The sequence below is a fragment of the Equus asinus genome, chromosome 19 (genome assembly GCF_041296235.1).
Source record: "Equus asinus isolate D_3611 breed Donkey chromosome 19, EquAss-T2T_v2, whole genome shotgun sequence".
NCBI classification, from domain to species: Eukaryota; Metazoa; Chordata; class Mammalia; order Perissodactyla; family Equidae; genus Equus; species Equus asinus.
This window is the reverse complement of record NC_091808.1, coordinates 1,681,083-1,703,442: the sequence shown is the minus strand read 5'-3', so window position 1 is coordinate 1,703,442 and position 22,360 is coordinate 1,681,083. Positions and strand designations below refer to the sequence as shown.

The following is a 22,360-nucleotide window of genomic DNA, read 5'->3' as shown; positions in this document are numbered from 1 at the left end:
GGTGGGCCTGGACAATTTGTATCTACTGTGAATCAGAGTGGACCAAGACTCTGTCTTCTGCAAGCCCCCACTCTAATGGCATTTCATGTCTCCTATATTGGTGTCAACTCAGGTCCTGAGTCCCACAGCCATCAAAGGACCTTATCTCTCCTCCCTGTGTAGTTACTCTGGTACACGGCCATAGTCCCTCTGGAGGAGGTTGGGGGAAGTTTCTGCTACACGGACTTGCTATGCAATTGTAGGTCCCTTCCCAGGAGCCCGGGGTGTGGGCTGTGGCTCAGAAGCTGAGGAGTAAATGTCACTGAGAAGCCAAAGAGGGTGGAGAGTAGAAAATGCCTGCTGGGCTGGGACACACAGGGGTCATTGGGACCCTCTGCATGAGCGGCTCAGTGGGGAATGGCTGGAAGCTGGCTGCAGGGGACTGATGAGAGAATTCAAGGTGGGGAAATAGAGCACAGAGACTGGACCGAGGGGCTAGCGTCAGATGCTGGGAGAGGCTGCCTTACACAGGAGAGGGGGCACCTCCACCGTGACAGGAGGAAGCAGACAGGACAAGTACGAGCCTGGGGGTGGGGGCCGTGGGTGTCCCCTCTGTCTGCCTCAGTTTCCTCTGTGGACTAGAAGGTGGGGTTGCCTGGGAAGGGAGGATCATTCACGGAGAAAGGAGAAAGTGTGAAATTGTCTGTCTACACACAAGCCTCTTCCACTTCTCTGTTTCCAGGGGAAATTGTCTCCACATAGACACACACAAAGCGGTGGGCACCATCCCCATTGTGTATATCCAACACATTAATTTATTCAAGATCTGATCTATAGTATTTCATCACCACAGAGAAGCATACAACACAGGTGGGGACAAGCTCCTGAGCTCCAGGTTTCATGCCGACACTCGGTTTTCAGAGTCTTGATGACATCCCACGGGATGGGTCAACACACATCACGTGAAGTACAGGGCACCTTCATCCCAGGCCTTGCCTGGGGAGACAAGGCAGTTGCTCCAGGATGCCGGCAGCTCAGCACTCAGATCCCGGGAGGCTGTCCCCTGGGTGGTCTGAGGTGGTCCCTGGGGATGAAGTCCCTCCACCAGCCACCGCCTGCCTCAAGGTGAAGTCCGTTCCCTTCTCCAAGTGTCCCAGGAGCCTCCCGTGGGGCAGTGCAGCCAGGCTGTGGGTGGCAGAGACTGGGCAGCCCAGCTCAGCTCTCGTCGCCACCCAGGGCCTTGGTCTTCCGGAAGATGCTCTGCATGGCTGAGATCCGGTCCTTGTCCTGGATGTTGAAGACCTGGAACTGTGGGCAGGGTTGGGGAAAGAAGGGTCACAGAACCATCTGGGAGCCTGTCACAGGGCCTGGGACACAGTGAGGGACAACTTGCTCTCCCTGACCGCTGGGCCTTCCTGCTTCTGGTTCTCGGCCTGCACAGTCCTCCCCGCAGGTGGACCTGACCAGGATCCTCTCCTCCACGGGCCCTTCCTCACACGCAGGTGTCCCTGGATGGGCCTGACACAGAGCAGGCCCCACTATGTGCTTGTTGAGGGTGGAGCATGCGTCGTGCCCTGGAAGGAGACCATGTGGGCTCTTTGGGGTGAGGGTGAGGGTGGCCCTTGGGGAAGGAGTGGGAGTGGGCTCTGTGGGGGAGGGGAGGGGAGGACTTAGCAGAGCTGGCAGAACCTTGGAGCTCAGGGAGGGGCAGCTGACAGAGCAGCCAGGTGCCCCCGAACGCAAAGCCAGAAGACGCATAGTCGTGAAGGACATGGCTGTGGGACTCCTGAGTCCAGGGATGCAGCAGGAAACTGTCCCCATGAGGCCCAGGGACGGCCACACTCCTTCATGAGCAATGAGCCCCAGGGTAGGCAGGTGGAGCTCTGAGCATTCGTCAAGTATGGGTTTGGGGGTGATTCTCGTGGGAATGGGGGCAGGCTCAGACATAGTGCCCTGGTTCCCAGGGACCAGCGGGCAGGGGGGGACTCATCGCCTATCTGACCCGAGGTGTCACATCTTTCCTGACAGCTGCTCTGGAGGACTGACCTAACCGCAGCCTTCCTTGGGCTCCTGACCCTGGGGGAGTGGACCAGGGCTCTGTCCCCACCCTCGTGTGACCCTGGGCCTGCCCAAGGCTCCCTCAGCAGGCACCCACCTTGTCCAGCAGGACGTCGAAGTAGGCGGTGGCCCAGTAGGTGGGGTCACTGGCGGGCAGCTGCAGGAGCGCCTTGATCCCGTTGCCGATGCGCGGCGGGGGGCTGCGGCCCAGGTGGGTGACATGGATGCGCAGAAACGCCTCAGGCTGGCTGGCAAAGCGCTCCACACGCTGGTACAGGGCGTTGAGGTCCAGGCCGGAGTCCTGCAGCAGGTTCCGCTCGGGGTAGAGGAAGTGGGGCAGGTTCTTGGTGGCCAGGCAGCAGAGCAGCACCACCAGCAGACGGTATGTGGCCCCTTGCAGCTCTGCCCAGTCCTCGGGCGCCGGGAAGAGCACCGAGGCCCACAGCAGCACCATCTGCGGGTGGCGGGATGGCCGGGTCAGGCCCTCGCCTGGCGGGCGGGCTGTGGGCTGGCCTGGGCACCCCACTCTGCCCTCCTGCCACCCTCACCCCTGGGCACCCACAGCCCACCACCCTCATCAAAGCTGTCCCCACCCACCCTGTGCCTCCACCCTGGACAGCCCCCACCCCACCGTCACCTCTCCCCCACCCTTCTTGTCTCCCCCGCTGTCCCCAGGTGAGTCCCAGCCCCTTCCCACCTGCTGCCCCCAACCTGGCACCTCCCTTGACTCCCTGGCAAAGCTCAGCAGCACCCTGGGGCCCCACCCAAGTCTCCCCTCCATCGTGCCCCACGGTGTCTCCAGGACAGCCACCCAAGACCCCTCTCGGGGGATTCTGAGGTTCCTATCCACCCTCCGGGCCTTTCCCTCATGCCTCCCACTGTTGACCTCCTGCACATTGCCTGCAGCCCAACCCAAAGAGCCCCACCCTGTGGCATCGTCCCAGCCGGTCGGTGTGCTCAGGACGCCTGGGCCCAGAATACGTCTGGAACCACAAGAGTGGACTTACCTGGCTGCCCCAGACCCCTCCATCCCTGCTCCTGAGCCCCCAGCCAAGGGCGCCTCTCCTTCCACACGGCTGCCTGCCTGCATCTCACACCCTCTCCCTCCGCCAGCCCCCATCACCCCTCGTTCACTATGGAGCTCGGGGACCACTGTGCATCAGAGCTCAAAGGACTGCTGGAAGCTGGCACCCCCTCAGGGGTGGGGCCAGAGGCCAAGAGAAACAGTGGGTGGCCTGTGGTCATGTGGGGACATGTGGCAGAGCCATATCCTGTGCCAGGATGGGCCATCTCTCTCTTGACCCCCCCACACTGGTGCACAGAGCCATGCTCCTCATCACTGCTCACCCCGGCAGAGACCCCAGGACTCCACAGCCCCCACCCGCTTCCCCTTCACTGCCTTGGGGGTTGGGGTGGGTCAGAGCCCCTGGCCCCTCCCCACCGTCGTTCTTCTCAGTGCCTGACGGTTAGGGAGCCCTGGGGCACACCGTTCCAGCAGTGTCACAGCAGCCCAGTGAGCAGCAAAGAAAGGGTGCCGGGACTGGGCTGGGTCCATTCAGAGGGGGTCCCCTGGCTGGTAGCATTCACAGACACAGGGCAGGATGGCAGGGACTTTGGGACAGAGGGGCCTGACACCAGCTGGCGGGCTCTGTGCAGCACCCTGCAGCCAGACGTCACTCCTGAGCCACAGCATGGCTTCCCTGGAACCCCGGTGAGGCCTCTAACCCTTCCCACACGGAGCTCATTCCAGGCTGTCCAGTGAGGGGAGCCAGCTGGAGGCCCAAACCTGGGTGCCCCTCCCTCGATCCCCTGGTTGCAGACACCAGCCCAGCAGAGGTGGAGTGGGAGCAGGGCACCCACTGAGCCCCCGATGCATACCTTCAGGTGGCCGAACGTCAGACCAGGGCCTTGGCCACCATCACGCCAGCTCTCGTGATTGACCCGGTCCAGGATGGAGAGACTGTCCAGGCGGTGGCCCTGGAGGGAGCCCAGTGCTCCGAGCAGCCTCGTGAGCAGGTAGTCAGTGGAGACCCTGGGGGCCCGGACAGACACATCACACTCGGTCAGTGTTGGGGCCTCAGCCAGGCATCTGTGGGCACCCTGCAACCACAGCTCATCCCCAGAAAGGAAAGCCCCTGAGCTTCTGTGGCCTCCCCAGGATCAGAAGCTCCTGAGCCCCACGGGACAGCCCAGGCCACAACAAGGGCTGTCTCATTGCTCCCACCCCAGCCCCCATGTGTTTTTCAGGGACTGCACTCGATGGCTGTCAAGTGTGACACATCTGGTCTTCAGGAAGCTGCCCAGGCCCCAGAACACAGAGGGACCCAGGGAGCCTCCAGGCCGGGCCAGCCTTCTTAGTGTGGACAGGAAGGTGTCACTCTGACCCTCCCAAGATAGAGCAGTGCCTCCTGGTCTCTGGGCAGGGATATGGGCGGAGCCAGCCCAGCCTGGCAGGGTGTGACATCTCGACTCCAAGCCCCATTCGGGAAGCCCAGCCTCCACGGGGCAGCCACAGGACAGCCGAGGGCTCAGAACCTCTGTCTCCCCAGCAGTGCCCACAGCATGGGGCATAGCACAGCAGTGGCGCTCACTCTGCGCTTGCCGAGCCACTGAAGGGGTGGAAGCTGTGGACGGCACCCTACTGGGCCCCACTCTCCGTGGAGGCTTATACGGACAGTCGTCCACCCCCACGCCCCGAGTCTGTGGTGGCCGGGGCACGGGAAAAGCCATTTTCCCATCTACTTGCAAAAAATGACTCTGCTCAGCCGAGCCCTCCTCCTTGCTTCGCGGGCAGTGGTCACGCACAAGCCAGGACGCAGCCCTGCTCTGTGTGGAGACAGGTCAGTGGGGAGCCCAGGGGGTCGGAGCTCCCAGGGGCCCTGCTGAGCCTTCCCTTGTGGCAGAAAATCACAGCAGGGCATGGCCAGCTGGACAGATGTCGTCCACTGCCAAGACCTAGCTCAACCAAATAAGAGCACCCCTGCTTACTTCAACTGAGGGCCACATTCCTAAGATGTCTCGAAGGGGGCTCAGCCTCTGCCCAGTGCCCCCACTTCCTCTCTCCCTCTCACAGACACTGACCCCTCTTCCCTGCGGGTGCCAGCGGCCCTCACTGAGCTTGCAGGTTCCTGGGGCAGAGACTGGGCTCCCCAAGGAGGAGCTGCTGGGGCACAGGGCTGGGCAGGGGCAGGGCATTCTCAAGTCAACACCATGGTTGGGGGGACGGATGGGGACACTCATGGCAGGAGGTCACATCATGTCATATTGGGGAGGGGTAGCCCAGGTGGAAGATGCCAGCAAAGCCCCAGTGCTAAGTCATTAGCATCTGACCACCCTCACTGTGTGGGGACCTCTCAGCTGCTCCAGGAACCTGCTGGCACCCTGGACAAGCCATCTGTCCTCTTTCTGCTTGCCCACCCGAAAGGAAGGCGCTGGGCTGGGTGATGAAGGGTCCCATCCGGGGCAGCCTGTCACGCTCCAGGTTTCTCTGAGTCTCTCCTCAGCCTGACACCAGCCCGCTCCAGGGGCAGAGGGCGCAGCCCCACCCTCCTCACACCTCTGAGAGGGGCAAAGCCAGCAGCAGGGAGCGAGCATTCTGGTCAGATCCCAAACTCCCCCAGAGACCCAGTAACATCCGCGTGGTCCAAACACCCATGTCCAGAGTGAGGGTCTCCCCAGGGCCCCACAGACAAAGGAGGCACATCCTACCTCCAGTGCTGGGCGCTGGCCGGCACCAGGGGCACTTCTTGGCTGATGATTCTTTTCAAGCTGCCCTCGGGGAAGCAGGGTGTCAGCTGGGCCCCTTCCAGGGCGGGCACCCTGTGCTTCCTCCGCACCACAGGCACGATGTTGAAGCGGATCATTCTCCAGCCACTGGACACCAGCAGGGACAGACAGAGCCCCTCCTCCCTCAGGCTGGCTGCGTTCAGGGAACCTGCAACAACCCACCCACCGTGCTGGTCCCTCATGTGTGCTCGACCCTGCCTCCCAGGATGCTCCTGCTGCCCTTTTGGCCTATGCCACCCTCCCCACTTCTCACCTCGGCCCTCTCTGCCACCCCCCAGGCTGCCACCTGCAGGCTGCTGCTCCTCCAACCCGACACTTGCGTCTACCCAGAACCTCAGCCAGGCATGGTCCATGCCAGCGCAACTGTGAGGGGCTGAATGATGACCCCCAAATTCCTATGTGGAAGCCCTAAGCTTCAGCACCTCATACTGTGACTGCGTTTGTACATGGGGTCTTTAAACAGGCCATTGGGGTAGGCTCTAATCCGACTAGTCTTTATAGAAGAGGAACACTTGGGGGACACGGAGAAAAGGCCACGTGAAGACAGGCCGAGAGGGCAGCATCTGCAAGCCAGGAACCCCCGAGAAACCAGATGAGAAAGCAACCCTGTGACACCTTGACCTTGGACTTCCACCGTCCAGAGCTATAAGGAAATAACCTCTGTCATTTAATCCACCCAGTCTTGGTGTTTGTTACGTGCCAGCCCGAGATGACTAAGGCAATGAGGATGCCATTCATCAGCGTGATCGTCACCTCAGCGACATCGAGGCCTCAGTGATGACAGCAGCATCTGCACTGAGGTTCTCCTTGGCCAGGTGCCCAGGTCAGAAATGTCCTCATTGCCGGTCTCCCTTGCCCTCACACCTGGTGGCCGGAGCTTGGTGGCTGCACCTCCACAGGCCTTCCTGAGCCCGCGAGTCCACCCGCTCTGCTCCATCCCTGGACCATGGTCCCCGTCCGTCCAGAGCCCCCTCCACCCCTACCCCATGGCTGCCAGCTCTCTTCAGAGGAGGGAGTGGCAGCAGTAGCCCAGGCTGGGCCAGAGGAGGCCAGGGCTCAAACAGGAGCAGTTCCACCCCAGGGTGGGGCCCTTCGGCACATGGTCCCCTGGTGCGCCCTACAGGGTGCTGGGTCTGAGGACCCCTCCCCATCTGCCTGACACCTAGGGGTCTCACACAGGGAGAGGCCGGGTCCTTCTTGCAGGCTCTCCCTCAAGCACTCCCCGACAGCCCAGGCAGCTCTGAGACCCCGCAGCTCTTTGCCGGAGCAAGGTGAGGCAGAGTCTCTAACGCTCCTCTCTGAGCAGCTTGTTTGCGAGGCTGCACCCAGATGCCCAGACATCCCCAGGGCCTCCTCAGCGTTCAGGAAAAGTCTTGGAGCAGGTGTGCTTGGTGCCCCCAGCAACCCCAGTTGTGACAGTTCACAGCTGCCCCTCTGCAGAACACAGCCTTTGGCAGCCGGCCACGTTGCCCGGTGGCACCCAGAGGTCGGCTCCCACCCTCCCAGTGGTCCGTAGCCAGTGAGGGGTGCACGGGGCTATCACAGCCCAGCCCCTGGGAGGGCAGCTTCTGCGGGCACTCGGGCTCCAGAGCCCAGGAGGGTCGGGCTAAAGCAGGCTTTCTTCTGATTAGACCTGCTCCCTCCTTCCCACTCCCTCCTGCTCCCTCAAAGCGTCCCTGAGGACCCTCCAAGTCAGCCCGTGCACGAGAGCCTCCATCTCAGACTCTGCCCCTCACACAGCTCTCCGGAGGGGCTGGGGACATGAGGAGCAGGGCTAGGCCCCAGGATCGGCCCCTGCGGGAGAGAACACGCAGTGTCCCTGAAGACGTTGGCCGTCCCATGTTGGGAGGAGCCCGCTTTGGCCAGCCCCCGGAGGCCCTGACCCAGAAGGCTGACAGTGGACCCAGCCCAGCCACCCTGGATTCCACTCACACCCAGCTACTTGCACAAGAGCCTGTCACCTCCTGTCACACTACAAATGACACATACTAGAAGAGATGCTTCCCGCTCCGGTCCCCACTCAGCCCAGCACCCACTCCCCCAACGCAGAGCCCCCAGACCACCTAGGAAGGACGTTCCATGGGGCAACAGGGCTGGGGGCTGGGGAGGTGGGGGGCATTCTGGTCTGACCAGGGGCACTCTGGCCTTCTACCTCAGTTGTCCCTTTCACCTTAAAAACAAATTAATACCAGAAGGAGTGAGGGGGGTGAACTGAGCAGGGGTCTCTCGCGGAGGGCAGGGGGCACCTTCATCGCTGACCCTGACCAACCCCGGCCCAGACCTGGAGCAGTCTCCTCTCTCCTCCCCTGGCACTTCCCAGTGAGGGTGCCCAGGTCAGAGGTCAGGGGGGCCCACCAGCTGGGAGCCATGTCCCAGAGGGAGTCCCCAATACATGCCTTGGACAAAGGTCTCCACGGTGAGTGGGCGTGGGAACCGTGGCCCAACCTCCCACAGCCAGCACAGCCCACCCCAGCCTGTCCACAGCCCCGGGGGGTCCTGCAGGAAGGAGCCCAGCCCCCTGTTATGTGGACCCCACTCCCCCAATATCCTGCAGGGTGCTCCTCCCACCCCCTGGGACCCAGCCCAGAGCAAGTCCTGGTTCTACCACCTAGGCCACTCCATCCCCCTCATGGGCCTCAGTTTCCCCATCGGCTAAGGGGAGAGAAGGGTTCAGTGATCCCGACCCCTGTCAATTCAGCGTCTGAGGCACGTGTCATGCAAGGCCACCACTGATGCCTTCCTTTCCTTATCTACCATTGGTCATACATTTTGTCCATTAAAAGGTGGCTTGGAAGGTAACCTGCTACACCACCCCTGTCCTAGCCACTCCCCAACTCAGCCCCTATCTCGTCTCACCGGTTCCCAGGGTGGGGGCAGCCTGAACCCTGTCACCTGGGGCTGCCACTTCCCTTTTAAGGTAAGAGTCAGGAAATAATGCCTGGAATTTCTCTACATGCCAGCTCCGTGGGGCCCCTGGGTGTGACTCCCAGCCTCCTGCTTTCTCAGCCTGGAAGCAACCAGGGGTGGTGAGGAGGGGCCTGGCGGTCAGAGTGTGCCCGAAGGGCCAGCGTTGGGCAGAGCCTCGTGCTCACCCCGACAGGGGGTCGGTCTCTGGGGTAGGGTGGAGGGCCTGCAGGTGATAGGGCCAGGTGGGAACGGCCACATTAGGTCAGGCAAGAAGACAGAAAGAGTCCTGCCAAGCCGCCCGCGATAATTGGAAGGTTCAAAAGATGACCAGAGAAGATGTCGGCGAGTCTCAGGCTCTGGGGGCACCTAATGACAGGCTCTGGCCACCCTGTGAGACACTGTTTGTCATCAGCCCCGAGGGGTGGCCACCTGCCTGGGTCACCAGGCAGGTCTGAGGGGCCAGGGTTAGAAGCCGCCCCTCCTCATGTTGGAAGTCCGTCTGGAAGCCCAGGCACCTTCTGAATCCCCCACGTCAGTGTGCAGATGCCTGCCCGGCTTCCCTGGAACTCACAGGAAGTAGCCAGAGGAAAGGGTGGTCCTGCAGGCTCAGGTCACTGCGGTCCCCATGCCACCAGTTGGGCCCAAGGCTGGATGTGCAGCCAGACCTGGGCTCCACATGCAGGGCAGCCCAGGGCACGTCGCTCAAGGGGGCTGACCATTCCTACTCACTGACCCCACCATGGCAGATGTGAGGACCAGGCGAACACCAGGTGGCTCCAGGCAATGAACCTTTGGGAGCAAGTGGCAGCCACCACTGCCACACACCCGTCCCCTCCCAAGGGGAGCAGGACATTCTACTTCTGTCCCAATCCCCTGCCAGGACAACTCGACCCCCAGGAGGATGGGCTCCGTCACTCAGGGCCCCCCTGTCGTGGGCCCTGCACAGGCTACACCCGTCCTTCCATGCCATCACGGCCTGCAGCCCCTGCTGGAGGGGAGCCCTGCCCACCCCAGGGCTCACCACCCCCAGATCACATCAACAAGGCACCCAGAGGAGAGACTGAGGCCAGATGCCTGGTTCACTTGGAAGCACCCAGCCCCAGAGCCTGCTGGCGGCCCCAAACAGCAGTTAGCAGCTGGGCCACAAATTGGAACAGACCTGTGCACACATGGGCATACGTGCATATCCAGCCACACTGGTGCACACTCGTGCACACACACACACACATATGCATGTATTCACAGGGCTGCACCATCACACACTTACATGCACACACACGCCTGTACGCACGCAGACACACATAGTCCTCCCAGCCCAGTGCAACGTGACCGGACGCTGGAAGTGGGGACAGCTGTGAGGACCGTCATGTTGATCTGCGACTGTAACAGAACCACTTGCCCAGAACTGTGTCGGAATCTCATCAAGCAGGTCAACTGGAAAACCACATGCTGGTCACAGTTTCTGGCCATTTAAAAAGCGTGACCCGTCTTCTTAGAGGTGTTTGGAACTAGAAAGGACCTCAGAGTGATGTCTTCCAACTTGTGAGCCCCTGACACGCACACCGAGCAGTCACACTCCTGTGCTCACACCCCACCATCACATGCGTGTGCACTCACGCGCAGGCCCACAGACACGCATGCACAGAGTGGTTTGGCCGCTACCTGGCGTGATGAGGCTGTGGTGCTTGCAGTGCACAATGGCTGCCACCAGAAGGTCCTTGAGGACGTGCAGGACCTTGCCAGGCACGATGTGGCCACAGCATGTGGTGCTGTCCTCGGAAGCGCTGAAGACGTCATCGGTCATCCACCGCTCCAGGCCGGGCACTTCCCTGGGGACGCCCAGGCGGCAGGATGCAGGGCCATCCCCTGTCTCAGGGACCCCCAGCTCCTCGATCAGGAGGGCCTCTGCGTCCACCCACAGGGGCACCTCCATGTCCAGCGGGTCCTCCGAGGAGCGCAGGGTGAACTGGAAGGCCTCCAGGTCATGGGAGTAGTCCACGAGGAAGCGGGGGTCCCGGGCATGCACGTGCTCCAGCACCATGAACAACACGTTCTCGGCACGCTGGTGGTCCTGCGCCCGGGGTGCCCCCCGAGAGCGGATGGCCTGCAGGTAGTGGTGCCACAGGGGCACCTGCACGGCCATGGCTGGGGCCCGGGCAGAGAGGACAGCCGGTGAAGAGCTCTCTGAGGCCAGCTGTGCAGACGGGCTGGGAGGAGGCACCTGCTCAGGTGCAGGTAAGGAGCAGGTCTGCCAGTGGGTCACCAGCTCCCTGCAGAGCAGAATTCCAGAGTGACAGGTGGGTGTGGTGCAGCGGGTTAAGTAGCTGAACTTGGCCTAGGCCTTTGAAGTGAGGGTGAGTCAGTCACCAACAATTAAGACTGTCACAGGGGCAGGGAGGCAGGGCCTGGTGACCACCTGGGGTAGCCTCACAGGGCTCCTCCCACCCATCACACTGACTCCGCATCTTAGGCCCAAGGCACAGGCAGGCTCAGGACGGCCCTGGGGAACATCACACTCAGGACTTCTGCAGGCCTGCTCCCACTGTGCTGTTCCTAGAGGCGGAGGGTCTGTTCCTATGGTTCCCCCTCCCACCGTCATCCCAGTAGCAGCAGACGCTGGGTCTCTGTGACATTGGGGCCTCCCCATCGGACTGGAGGGCACATGTGGCATCCCCATTGCCCAGATGAGAAACATGAGGCGGGGCATGCCCCTCTGTTCTGTCTCTGAGGCAGCCTGGAAAGGCATGAACCTCAGGCCAGGACTGGGGGCTGCGTTTCCATAGCAACCTGAACATCCCCTCTGACACCTGTGCTCTGGAAACTAGGTGCCTCCCACAGCCCAAGTGTGAATTCTGCCTCTTCCCCTGCAGGGCTGTGCTTCCAGCCCCCAGCCCAGAGCCCAGGGCCCTCGGGCTGCCCACCCACCCTGCCTGGCCCCCTACCTCAGAGGGGCTGGCACCCACCTGGGCCTGGCGCTGGAGAAAGCCTGGTGCTAGGGGATGTCTCCGTGGCTCCACCTCGCCAGGATGGGAAGCCACACCCTGCCAGGTGCCTCCCGCGCCTGCGCTGGGCGCCCTGCCAGGCCCAGCCCACCTCCCTGCTCAGGGCTGTGCAAGTCCCAACCAGCAGGAGGGAGCTGCTCCCACTGACCCCGCCCCTCTGGGCTGGCCTTGTGCATCAGGTGCTCCCCACTGGTGGATCTACAAACAGCGAAGCGTAGAGAAGACCCCCAGCCAGGTATGTCAGACACTGCCCTTGCAGCCCTCTAAGGGGGCCCCCGCCCCCACCCATGCGTGGGCCTCAGACACCCAGGGAGCTGCACCTGAGTCAGAGCTGCGGGCAGAACCGTGATCCAAGGCCCCTCACTTCCATGTGCTTGGAAGCCCCTCTGCAGAGCTACAGCCCCAGTCTCTGCTTCCATGCCTCCCAGGACGGGGAGCTCATCACCTCACAGGGCAGCCCTTCCCACTGTCAAGCAAAGAGACAGATTTCCCTCCTCAAACCTAGCCCAGTCCTGTCCTCTGGGGTTGCCCAGAGCACATCTTCCCCTTGCCCAGGGCAGCTGCTCAGGTGCAAGGACACACACACGCCCTTGGCCCACCTCACACTCCACCTGCATCCCGCTCTGTCCTCCACATCCACTGCTGTTTGCCATCCTCCATCTCTGTGGGATTCTGACCTGCAGGGAGGGGCATTGGTGCAGAGGAGTGGGGCGTCCCACAGTCCTGACCCTTACCCTCAGTCATGGGGCCCAGGTGGCTCCTGACACCACTGTCTGCAATTCACTGATTCTCATGTTCCTCTCCCCACTTTCCAGGAACCTCACAACTCTCCTGAATTCGCCCAGGAGACCCAGTGCCCCGTCGGAAGAGCCCAGGGGCTCTGAGCCCAGAAGAAGGCTCAGCTCCATGCCCGACAAGCTGCCCCATCCATCATCTGCTCCTCCACTGGGGAGCAAGCTGCTCCTGCTCCGCTCTCAGGGGTGGCCCCGCGTTGTGCACCCAACCCTCCTGCCATCTGGGGAACCATCTCCTTCTACCCTGGAGCCCCTCCCCCGGCCAGTGACATCAAAGTGCCCAAAGCTGGTCCTCTCTCCTCTCCTCCTCTGCTGATCATCTCACCCCTGCTGCCTCCATCATGGCTCTTTGCTGACACCCTGGCTCCTCTGTGCCCCAGGCCCAGCCACCCCACGGCAACTTTATGTCACCCTTGGATGTCTCACAGTCACCTTGCACCCAAAAAGCTCAACGTGGGACTCCAATCTCCCCCCAGAGCAGAGCAGTGCTCACGCCCCCAGGCTCCCATCTCAGGGGTGACCCCAGTTCTGCCCAGTTAGTCCTGGATCCGCTCCTCCCCTTTCTGCACACCCACGCCCACCCCCTGGCCTGCCCTCCTTAGCCCCACATTTCTCCTCTGGGTGTCGCTGCCCCTATCTGAGCCACTCCTCATGGCCTCCTGCTCCCCCTGGCCTCCTAGAGCGCGCCAACCCAGGGAGATGGAATCCAACAGTGTGACACTCTGGCTTCATCCCTCTCCCAGCTTCCGTTGCCCACAAGACAGGGGAACCCTCACCTCCTCCCCTGGCTGAGTAGCAGACCCTGCCTGGCTGACGGCTGACCCACTCCTGTGGCCTCAGCTCAGCCCCACACTGTCCCTCGCTCGGCTCTGGCATGCCGGCCCCCCGCCACTTCCTGAGCTGGCCCCGCCACCTTGGGGCTCCACACATGTTCCCCCATTCTCCCCAGCTGCCTGCTGGACTCCCGTGCATTCCCAGAGCCTCAAGGGGCCCACTGGTGAGCTCAGGCCCCTGTCCTTTCCCCTCGAGGCCTCTGTGATGGGTGGTAAATGCCCATCACCCCTGGACGGCAAGCTCCACGTGGCTGGAACAGGGTCAGCCTCTTCGGTGTGTCCTGGAGGCGGCACAAACCCTGGTGCACAGCAGGCAGTTGAACCCCGTGGAGTCGTGAACGAGTGATGGCCCCAAGAAGCTGGACGAGAGCTCTGCTTAGACAAGCAAGGGCAGAGCGGGAGAGCCAGGAAGAGAGAAGAGAAGGACTACGTTGCTGGCAGAGGGACTCATGTGCCCCGCCAGCCGGCCAGGCAGTGTTTGACTATGGAGAAACCACATGCTTCAGAGGCCTGCAGGCCACCACGCCCAGGACCACCCCCCTGCAGAGCCAGTGTGGTGGGCAAGGGGAGGAGGGCCAGACACGGTCAGTGTCCCGTGTGGATCTGACGAGCTCCATCAGGGTCTTGGCAGCGGCGGAAGCACATGCCAACCTGGGGAGCCAACGTCTGTTTGTGTTGCTTCCACCTCCCAGCATAACTCAGGGCAAGTGTGCGGATCCTGTATTTCAGGACTTCCCAGATGCGCGGGGAGAGAGCAGGCGGGGAGAGGGCGCGCTGCCTGAGCAGAATCCATGAAAGGAACGGAGGAAGTACAATGGTGGACCCCACACCGTCTCGGTGTGACATGAGTCGTCTGGCGGTGACGACACCAGGCGACTGTTGCTCAAGGTGGGTGTGTGAGTTCCCTGCAGCTGCTGGGACAGATCACCACAAACTGGGGTCTTAAAACAGCAGAAGTCTGTTCTCTCTCAGTTCTGGCCGCCAGGAGCCCCAGATCAAGGGTGGGCAGGGCTGCGCTCTCCCCAGCGGCTCCCCAGAGGATCCTTCCCGCCTCATCCAGCCCCTGGTGGCTGCGGTGTTCCTGGCTACATGACTCTGCCTCCACCTGCATCCTCACGTGGCCCTCTCCTCGTGTCTGTGTCATCACCCTCTGCCTCTATCTTACAAGGACATTTGAGGTGGCCTTTAGGACAATCCCGGATAATCTTCTCATCACACAATCTTCAGTTCTTTCTCACCTGTGCCTCACTCTTTTGCCTTATAAGGCAATAGTCACAGGTTCTGGGGACTAGGAAGTGGCCACTATTCAGCCAACCACAGCAAGTCCACACCCAGCCACATAGCGTGACAGGATCTCTGCCAGGATGCTGCGCACATGGGCCCTGTGCTCACCAGCCCCTTCTGAGAGCACGCCACCACCGTGCAGACTTCCCAGCCCCGCCTGTCTAGGCTACATTTGTCAAGCGCCCAGTAGGCACAGCTCTGCACTGGCCTCTAGGACGTAAAGGCAGACACCGGCCTGGCCACCTGTGTGATTCCCCGAGAAGGTGAGCTAAGGTCCACACCAGCCACCAGTGCCTGTGTGGACCCCTCCCTCTGTACCAGGTGGCAGGACTTTCATGGCTCAACTCAGCCAACGTGCCCAGGGCACCTGCCAGGAGCTGCTCACACTTGAGAGTGGACATAGTACTGTCAGACCTCAAGAAAGGACAAGCTCAGGGGTTGCTCCCTGTGAGACCCTGGATGAGTCACCGCCCCATCTGGCCTCAAAGGCCTCGGCTGAGAAATAAGGAAGCTGCATGCGATGGGCTCCCAAGATGCCTCCATGCTCTGACAGTGACGAGCAGCATCTCAGTCACCTGCCATCCAGAGACCAGCGATCCTTTCTGCACCAGACGCCTCTCCTCCCCAGGTTCCCATGCGGTGCGATGCAGGAGCTGCTGAAATGGGCGGTTCAGGCAGGCCCAGCGCCAGAGGATCCCTCCTACACAGCTTCTGTGGGTTTTAGGATGGAACGGGGAGCTTCACCAAGCGGGACAAGCCCAAGTCCTGGCTCCTAGACCATGTCCTGGGTCCCTGCAGCCTTGTCAACGTGGCCATTAAACACATTCCCCATTCCCCGAAACCACCATTCTATTCTCTGTGTCTATGTATTTGACTACTCTAGGGCCCTCATATAAGTAGAATCACACAGTATTGGCCTTTTGTGATTGAGTTATTTTCCGTACCATAATGTCCTCAAGGTTCGTTCACCTTGGAGCACGAATTGGGACTTCACTCCCTCTTGCGGTTGAATAGTATTCCATTGTACGGATACTCCACTCTCTGTTTATCCATCATCCATCAATGGACACTTGGGTCACTTCCACCTTCTGGCTGTTGTGAATATGCTGCTGGGAACATGGTTGTACAAATATCTCTTCAAGATCCTGGATGAAAAGATTCTTTTGTGCGTCTACCCAAAGTCGGATTGCCGGATCACATGGTGATTCTATGTTTAATTTTTGAGGAACCTCCATATCATTTTCTGTAGTGGCTGCACCATTGTATACTCCCACAGCAGCGCACAAGGGTTCCAATTTCTCCACATCGTTGTCAACACTTGTTATTTTTCTGGGTTTTTTTTTTTTTTTTTGATGGCAGCCATCCTAATGAGTGTGAGGCGGTATCCCATTGTGGTTTTGATTTGCTTTTCCCTAATGATCAGTGATGTTGAGCATCTTTTCATGGGCCTATTGGCCAGTTATATATCTTCTTTGGAGAAGTGTCTATTCAAGTCTTCTGTCCATTTTTATTTCAAGTTGTTTGGGTTTTTTGGTTGCTGAGTTGTAGGGGTTCTTTGTAGATTCTGGACATTCATTCCAATATCAGATATACGATTTGCAAATATTTTCTCCCATTCTAAGAGTTGCCTTTCATCTCTTGATGGCATTCTTTGATGCACAAAAGTTGTTAATTTATCCTATGTATCCATTTTTCACTTTTGTTGCCTCTGCTTTCGGTGTCATATCCAAGAAATCGTTGCCAAATCCAATGCCCTTTTCCCCTGTTCTCTTCTAAGAGTTTGTCAGTTTCAGCTCCTATGATTATCTATCGATTATCTATCGAGTGGGTGCTCAGCAGGGTGTCAATGGCCCAACACCCCCAAGCCTTCCGGTCGCCCGGGAGAGGCACCTCCCTGCGCTCCTTCCTTCATTACGAGGCGGCATCTGGGGTTTAGTCTTAGCTGCTCCCTGAGAGCAGGTGCCCTGAGGGGGCAGAGTCTGGAGCCTCCCCAGCATCCCCTCGCCAGGATCATCCACTGGGCCTGTCCACGGCGCCTTCTCCAGCAACCCTTTGAATGGATGGACACAGGGTGGTTCCTCCTCGGGGAGCCTCACATGCCTTACCCTGGGGGTGTCAGGTCTGGACACCCACAACCAGCTCAGGGCCCCTCGCAGTCCTCTGGGCAGTGGATGCTGAGAGAGGCCCCAAGAGCTGGACGGAGAGGGGAGGAGCTAAGACAGACTCCCATAGCACACATGCCCAGGGGCCCACTTGGGGTGACCCCGAGAGGCTGACCTGATAGTGTCCCCAAATGTGAGCCTTCCAGCGGCTCCTCTGGTCTGACCACCCCACTACAGGGCCTCCACTCCTGTCCCATGTCCAGGCTTCAGCCCGGGACAGATGACCAGAGGGGCGTCGACACACAGATGGTGGCCAGTGGCCTGGGACGCTGCCCAGTGGGCAGAGGACAGCCAGCCTTGGCAACAGTCAGCAGTTCTGGGCAGTGCCTGAGCTGGTGCCCCAGCTGGTGTCCAGAACCGGGCTGTATTCTGGTAAAACCACAGGATGCACAGCCTACTTCCTGTCCAGCACCTGCAGGGGACACGCCCCAAAGAGGCCGTGAACCCAGGTCAGTTGAGCCACAGCTGCCGGCAGGAACCACTCCTCTCGTGAGCAGTCACCAGCCCTCCCGATCCGCCTGCCAGGAGAGACGTCTGCCAGGGTGCAGTCGGCTCCACGGAGGAGGCTCATGTCCCCGGGGGCACGGAGTCACCAAATGAGCACAGACAGTGACGAGGAAGCCAGACGCATCCCAGAGACCATTATGGCGAGCCCGACAGCCTGGAGGCCATGAGGGGCTGGAACAGAGGGCTCTGTGTTCCTTCCAGGCTCCTGCCCTCTTCCCAAGGATTGCCCTGTGTGTGACCCAACTTCAGAGGACACATTGGGTGCATGAGTCCCACCCACAGCAGGCCCAGCAGCACCCACCCCAGTTCCCACCTGTCCGGGTGAGGACGAGAGAGGGCAGGAGTGACGAGGCCTTCGCTCCAGCAAGTCTATGCTTTCATTCAAGTTGCGAGGTCCCTTCCCCTCTTGGGGAGGGTCTGGGTCAGGATGGCAAATTCTAGTGCCCCTGGGGCCAGTGAGGGACAGAAAGAGGCAATGCCAGCTAGTTTCTGACTCATCTTATCCAGTCCCTACCCCAGCCCTGTGTCCCCCTGTCCACACATGAGCCAAGGATGGCCAGGCCTGTGGATTGTCCCAGGGAAGCTGAAATTCCAGAGTTTGTAGGTGACCTGTCTCTGTAAACATGGTGGGGGCCAAGTGAAACCCAGCAAGGTTCCAGATTCAAGGAGAGAATAGTCAGAAAACATGGGGACGGCCCATCTGTAAGGGGGCCTTCCTCTGAGCACAGACAAAGACGGAGGTGGCCACATGCTGGGCAGGTGGCGATGGGCGAGGCCAGAGCACGGTCCTCGCTGCCGAGGATGCTGAGCACTTTCCCCCAGTTCTGAGAAGGAGGCTCAGCGTCCAGGGCACTGGCAGGCAGAGAGCCGAGTCCAGTCCCATTAAGATGCGGGTCAGAACCAGCCATCGTCCTCCCTGTACCCCGACCGGCCCACCAGCCCATCCCACAAAGGTGCCCCAGCATGGTGGGGACCTCTCTCCCACCTTCCACTCATTCCAGAATGTTCCCTGGGGGCCGTGCCCAGGCCCAGGGCTGAGCCTTGCTCTGAGGGCTCTCCTTCTAGTCCATCGATGGCCCAGGACCAGAAGCCATGAGCATGGATGCCAAGCAGGGAGGCCTCGGGTGGTATGCACAGGGCCTGCGTGAGCCTCCAGGGGGCCGGCCCACGGGGGCCAGGGAAGGCGCCCTGGAGAAGAGGGTGTGGGCAGGGGTGAAGGCCGGCGTGCGCTGGGCTTCTCTGCATGGCCACGAGAGTTTCAGGGGGCAAAAGAGGCCGAGGTGGAAGTTGGGGCGGGGTGAAGGGAAAGGGCACAGGCAGGAAGGCCCCACCCACCACAGGCCCAACTTCCCTGCTCTGCCCAGGGCTCTCCTGCTTTTAGCACTGAAGGTCCTCTGTCCCAGGAAACCCCTCCTCCGCCACCGAGGAAGGGGACGCCCAGGGGGCAGTGAGGTCCTCTGAGGACAGCGGGCGCAGAAACATGGAGCCACCACAAGAGGGAGAGGCTGGTCTGTGGATGGCCAAGGCCACTCCAGTGGCAAGCCCAGGCCCCACTGGCCCACAGAAAGGATGCCCTTGCCTTCCATCTTGCCCCCTGGCTGACTCTACAGCCAGAAGGAACTTTCTAAGTCAGATGTGAAACCCTGCGTGGTGCACTGGCCCTTCGGAGGCCCAACACTGTGGAGGACCACATGTGCGGACCACCACCTTGCTGGGCCAAGTGAACTTGCCTTTGACCTGGGCATATGGCTCCAGATCAGGGGGGTCCCTACTCACCCGCCCCCCATCCTCCCGCCCCCGCCCCCCACATCCAGGCCACCAGGCCGCACTTGAACACAAAGCTTGTGTGTCAGGCTGATGAGAGGCTGGTTTCCAGCAAGTGAAGTCTTATTTCAATTCATCCAGGTGACCTTCACAGATGGTCACCTTGACCTCTGCAGCCTCCTCACCCAACCTACTGCTTGAACACCCCGCATTGAGCCCCCCAGACAGGAACTCTCCCTGGATGGCAGGGCCACACCCTCTAAGGCCCCAAGCTCACTGGCTGGAGTCAGATGAGGCCCCGCCTCAAGGTAGCAGGAAATACTGCCCCCTGCCTCGCACGTCATACTTCTCCAAAGCTCCTCGGGGCTCAGTCTTCAAGGCCCACATGGGCTCCAGGACTCCGGGGGGTGTTATGGGCAGCCTTGGGCGCCCAGGAGGTGCCCAGGCCATGGTGTGGGTCCCCTGGGCTCTGAATCTGGACGTCTGCTTTGTGCCTTCAGAAGCTGGAAGTCATTGCTAGTCCCGAGGGGCAAGGGTTAGTGGGACAACCAGGCTCCCATCCCCCCAGGAGCAGTCTAATGAACCTATGCCAGCCCCAGATGCCCAGCGGGGCTGTGTCTGGCCCGAGAGCCTACCTGTCCCTGCATGGGGGACCCACATGGCTGGCCTCTGCGTGGAGGGGAGCAGGGTCCCTGGGGACGTCAGGAGGAGAAGAGAGCGCAGGGGTTTCCTGGGGAGAGCTTCCTCTGAGTGCGGGCGCCCCTCTTCTTGAATTTGGGTTCTGAGAAAGCGGCCTGGGCCCCATCAGGCTTCCTACTGGCAGCACTGGGGATGGAGGTACTCACCCACTAAGGGTCCACCCGCACTGCCTGGTCCCTCCTGGCCCGGCATGCCACCTCCCATTCTCCTGGGCTAAGACCGACTCAGAGGAGCCCCGGTCTCTGGGAGACTCAGAGAGGCACCCATTCCAAGGGCCCCTGAATCCACGTCCTCTTGTTACAAGGGCAGTCACCGCTAGGTCCTGGGTCTAGCGGCAGGACCCACTCCAGTGGCTGCCCCTTCCAAGAGGGACTCCTGTGGGCATCAGCCTGGTCGGGAGAGGTCCGGCTTGGAATGAGGAGCCCCTGAGTGGAGTGGAAAGAGGGCTCCACATGGCTGAGTGCCCAGTGCCAGGCTCAGTCCAGAGCCCCCAGGAGGCCCAGGCTGTGTCTGCAGGGACAGCCCCCACTGCCTCCCCTCGTTTCACCCATCCATCAGGACCGGGCCCCCCCACCCCAACGGTGAGCTGGGAGTGTCCCAAATGGTCCTTTATGTCGCTCCAGGAAGGTTCAGTGAGTGAGAGGAAATGGATTTCACACAGCAAGTGTGGAAAGCATTGTCCACGGAGTAGGTTACCGTGAAAGGGCTCCAGAGGGAAATCAGATTCTAGAGCCACATCCAAGTGCAAGGTCAGGAAGATGGGGGGCCGCCTTTGGCCCTTGGGCAGGTGGCTTCCCCTCTCCTGGCCTCAGTCTACCCATCTGCTTCATGCCATTGCATTATTGATATCTAAGTTCTTTTCCAAATGTTAGAAAAAAACCTCGTATTTTGTGATTACGGATTAGGAGGAACTGGCATTCTGCACACCACCTCCACCTGGTGTGTGGCCAACAAGCACACAAGTTCTCCCGGGGTGACTGCCAATGGCAGGCCAGGTCTCTTCCCCGCAGGTGTGGGGGGCGTGAGGGAAAGGCCAACCCCTCCAGGGGTGTGATCACTCAGGTGGACGGCTTTGCCCAGGGCGTCTCCCCTTCTCCCAGGAAACGGCTTCCAGCCAACCGCGTTCCTTTGTCCCCATGGAAACAAAGGCCTGCACTCCTGTTTCCAAGGAAACCCAGCCCTCAGCGTCGCAGTTGCCACAGCAACGCCTAGGGGCTCGGTCTCGCCAAGCCAGAGGGGCCAGCTGGGTGCCCAAGACAGGGAGCCAGGTACCACACAGGTGTGGGGCCTGTGCACTGAAGGACCTGGCCTGGCCAGGGTCCTAGGAGGAAACGCACCTGGCAGCCAAGCCCTGGCTTTCTCTGTAGTCCTGTGCTCGTGCTCCGGCCCGAGATGAGTTCTGCCTCCCGCGAACCTGGCGCTGGGGACGCCGCAGAGCAGTCCCGGCTGGGGCTGGACGCTGTGATCCAGGTCAGTGGAATGGCCGTCCTCCAGCACCCTCCTGAGAGAGGCCTCATGGGCACCTTGGGAGGGAAGGGACTCTGCCGAGAGAGGCCACGCCTCCCGGGCTGCGAGGGGCACTTTCTGCGTTCTCACGTGGTCAGCATGAGCATGCACACACAGAGACATGCACACACACACACACAAATGCAGACTGACTCGGGACCAGAACCTGGGGAGAGACTGAACAGGGGCCCCGGAGACCTGAGCCCCAGCCCAGGCTCCCCGACTCCATGTGGAGCTCAGGTGGGCAGGCCCCTTTGCCCTGCATGTTGTGGGTGACAGGGTTCAGACGACCCCCAACACTGCTGTTCTGGGATATAGTCGACTGCTTTTTCTGGCAGAGTGTGGGGGCCCCTGGGAGCTGCCCTGGAGAGGTGTTTGCCATCTCTGAGCTTGGTGGCGGGTGTGGTCCATCCCTCTGTCTATCCTGTGAGCCCAGAAGTTCTAGCTCTGTATTTCTTCCTCCTGCCCACCTGCATAACAACTATAGTAATAACGACTGGGAATTATCCCAGAGGCCCCTCTGCCCTTCACTCCCTACTTCCCAGATCTAACCCCCTGCCCAGCCCTGCGACCCCACCCCCTTAGGTGGGCCCACCCGGCCATCACCTGGCTCCAGCCACCACAGCCAGGCAGTCCCCACCCCAACGGATCTCTCAGGGAGCCCTGTGACCCTTGGTGCCCCAGCTGACTCAGAGTCGCTTATTAACCCAGATCTTGGGACCTCGATACCACACTGTAGAGGGTTGACGTGGCCCTATCTGAGCAACACAGGTCCAGAGAAGGGCAAGTGCCCACAGTTGGTGCCAGGAGACTAAATAACATGGTGGAGTCACCGCACACATGCACACACGCACATGCATGCACACACACACATGCCCACACAGGACAGAGCGTGGCAAGGGCGGGGTATTTGAATCAGGTGATGCAACAACACAGAGGAGGCGGCCCTGGTGGGGGGGGGGGTGACTTTCTCTGTCCAGCTCTGATGGGGTCTCAGCTCTCTGAGGGTCTGAGTGTGGGGCTGACCAACAGTGGAGGGAGGGAGGAAGGGCTTGCACATGCAATTTCCCAGATGCTTT

At 60.7% G+C, this 22,360-nt stretch overlaps 2 protein-coding genes across 4 annotated transcripts in view; one reads left to right on the top strand and one right to left on the bottom strand.

Annotated features, from left to right (window-relative positions):
* Positions 1-764: 764 nt before the first annotated feature.
* MAB21L4 (mab-21 like 4) lies at positions 765-21,244 on the bottom strand. Of its 2 annotated transcripts, none has more exons than XM_070489201.1 (6): positions 21,113-21,244; positions 10,393-11,000; positions 5,746-5,971; positions 3,916-4,069; positions 2,135-2,491; positions 765-1,287 (listed from the first exon to the last, which is right to left on the bottom strand). In XM_070489201.1, the coding sequence occupies exons 2-6, from the start codon at positions 10,871-10,873 to the stop codon at positions 1,195-1,197; spliced, it is 1,311 nt and encodes a 436-aa protein (XP_070345302.1). In that variant the 5' UTR covers positions 10,874-11,000; positions 21,113-21,244; the 3' UTR covers positions 765-1,194. The 2 variants fall into 2 exon arrangements, with proteins under 2 accessions (XP_070345302.1, XP_014698366.3); XM_014842880.3 differs by lacking the exon at positions 21,113-21,244 and adding an exon at positions 11,694-19,060.
* The window catches only part of CROCC2 (ciliary rootlet coiled-coil, rootletin family member 2), a 77,418-nt gene continuing 76,171 nt past the window's right edge, over positions 21,114-22,360 (top strand). The window contains exon 1 of one of the 2 annotated variants that reach the window (XM_070489171.1): positions 21,114-21,245. In XM_070489171.1, coding sequence (XP_070345272.1) covers positions 21,168-21,245 — 78 coding nt within the window. In that variant the 5' untranslated portion in view covers positions 21,114-21,167. The remainder of the gene's footprint in view (positions 21,246-22,360) is intronic. The other variant, XM_070489172.1, reaches the window with a different exon arrangement.

What these genes read in the sequence shown, in the direction of transcription:
- MAB21L4 (XM_070489201.1), bottom strand. Translation starts at nt 10,873, where the DNA reads ATGGCCGTGCAGGTGCCCCTGTGGCACCACTACCTGCAGGCCATCCGC. An exon ending in TGACGTTCGGCCACCTGAAG is followed by an intron (nt 2,492 to 3,915) that starts GTATGCATCGGG and finishes CGCCACCCGCAG; the next exon opens with ATGGTGCTGCTGTGGGCCTC. An exon ending in TCGACGTCCTGCTGGACAAG is followed by an intron (nt 1,288 to 2,134) that starts GTGGGTGCCTGC and finishes CCCTGCCCACAG; the next exon opens with TTCCAGGTCTTCAACATCCA.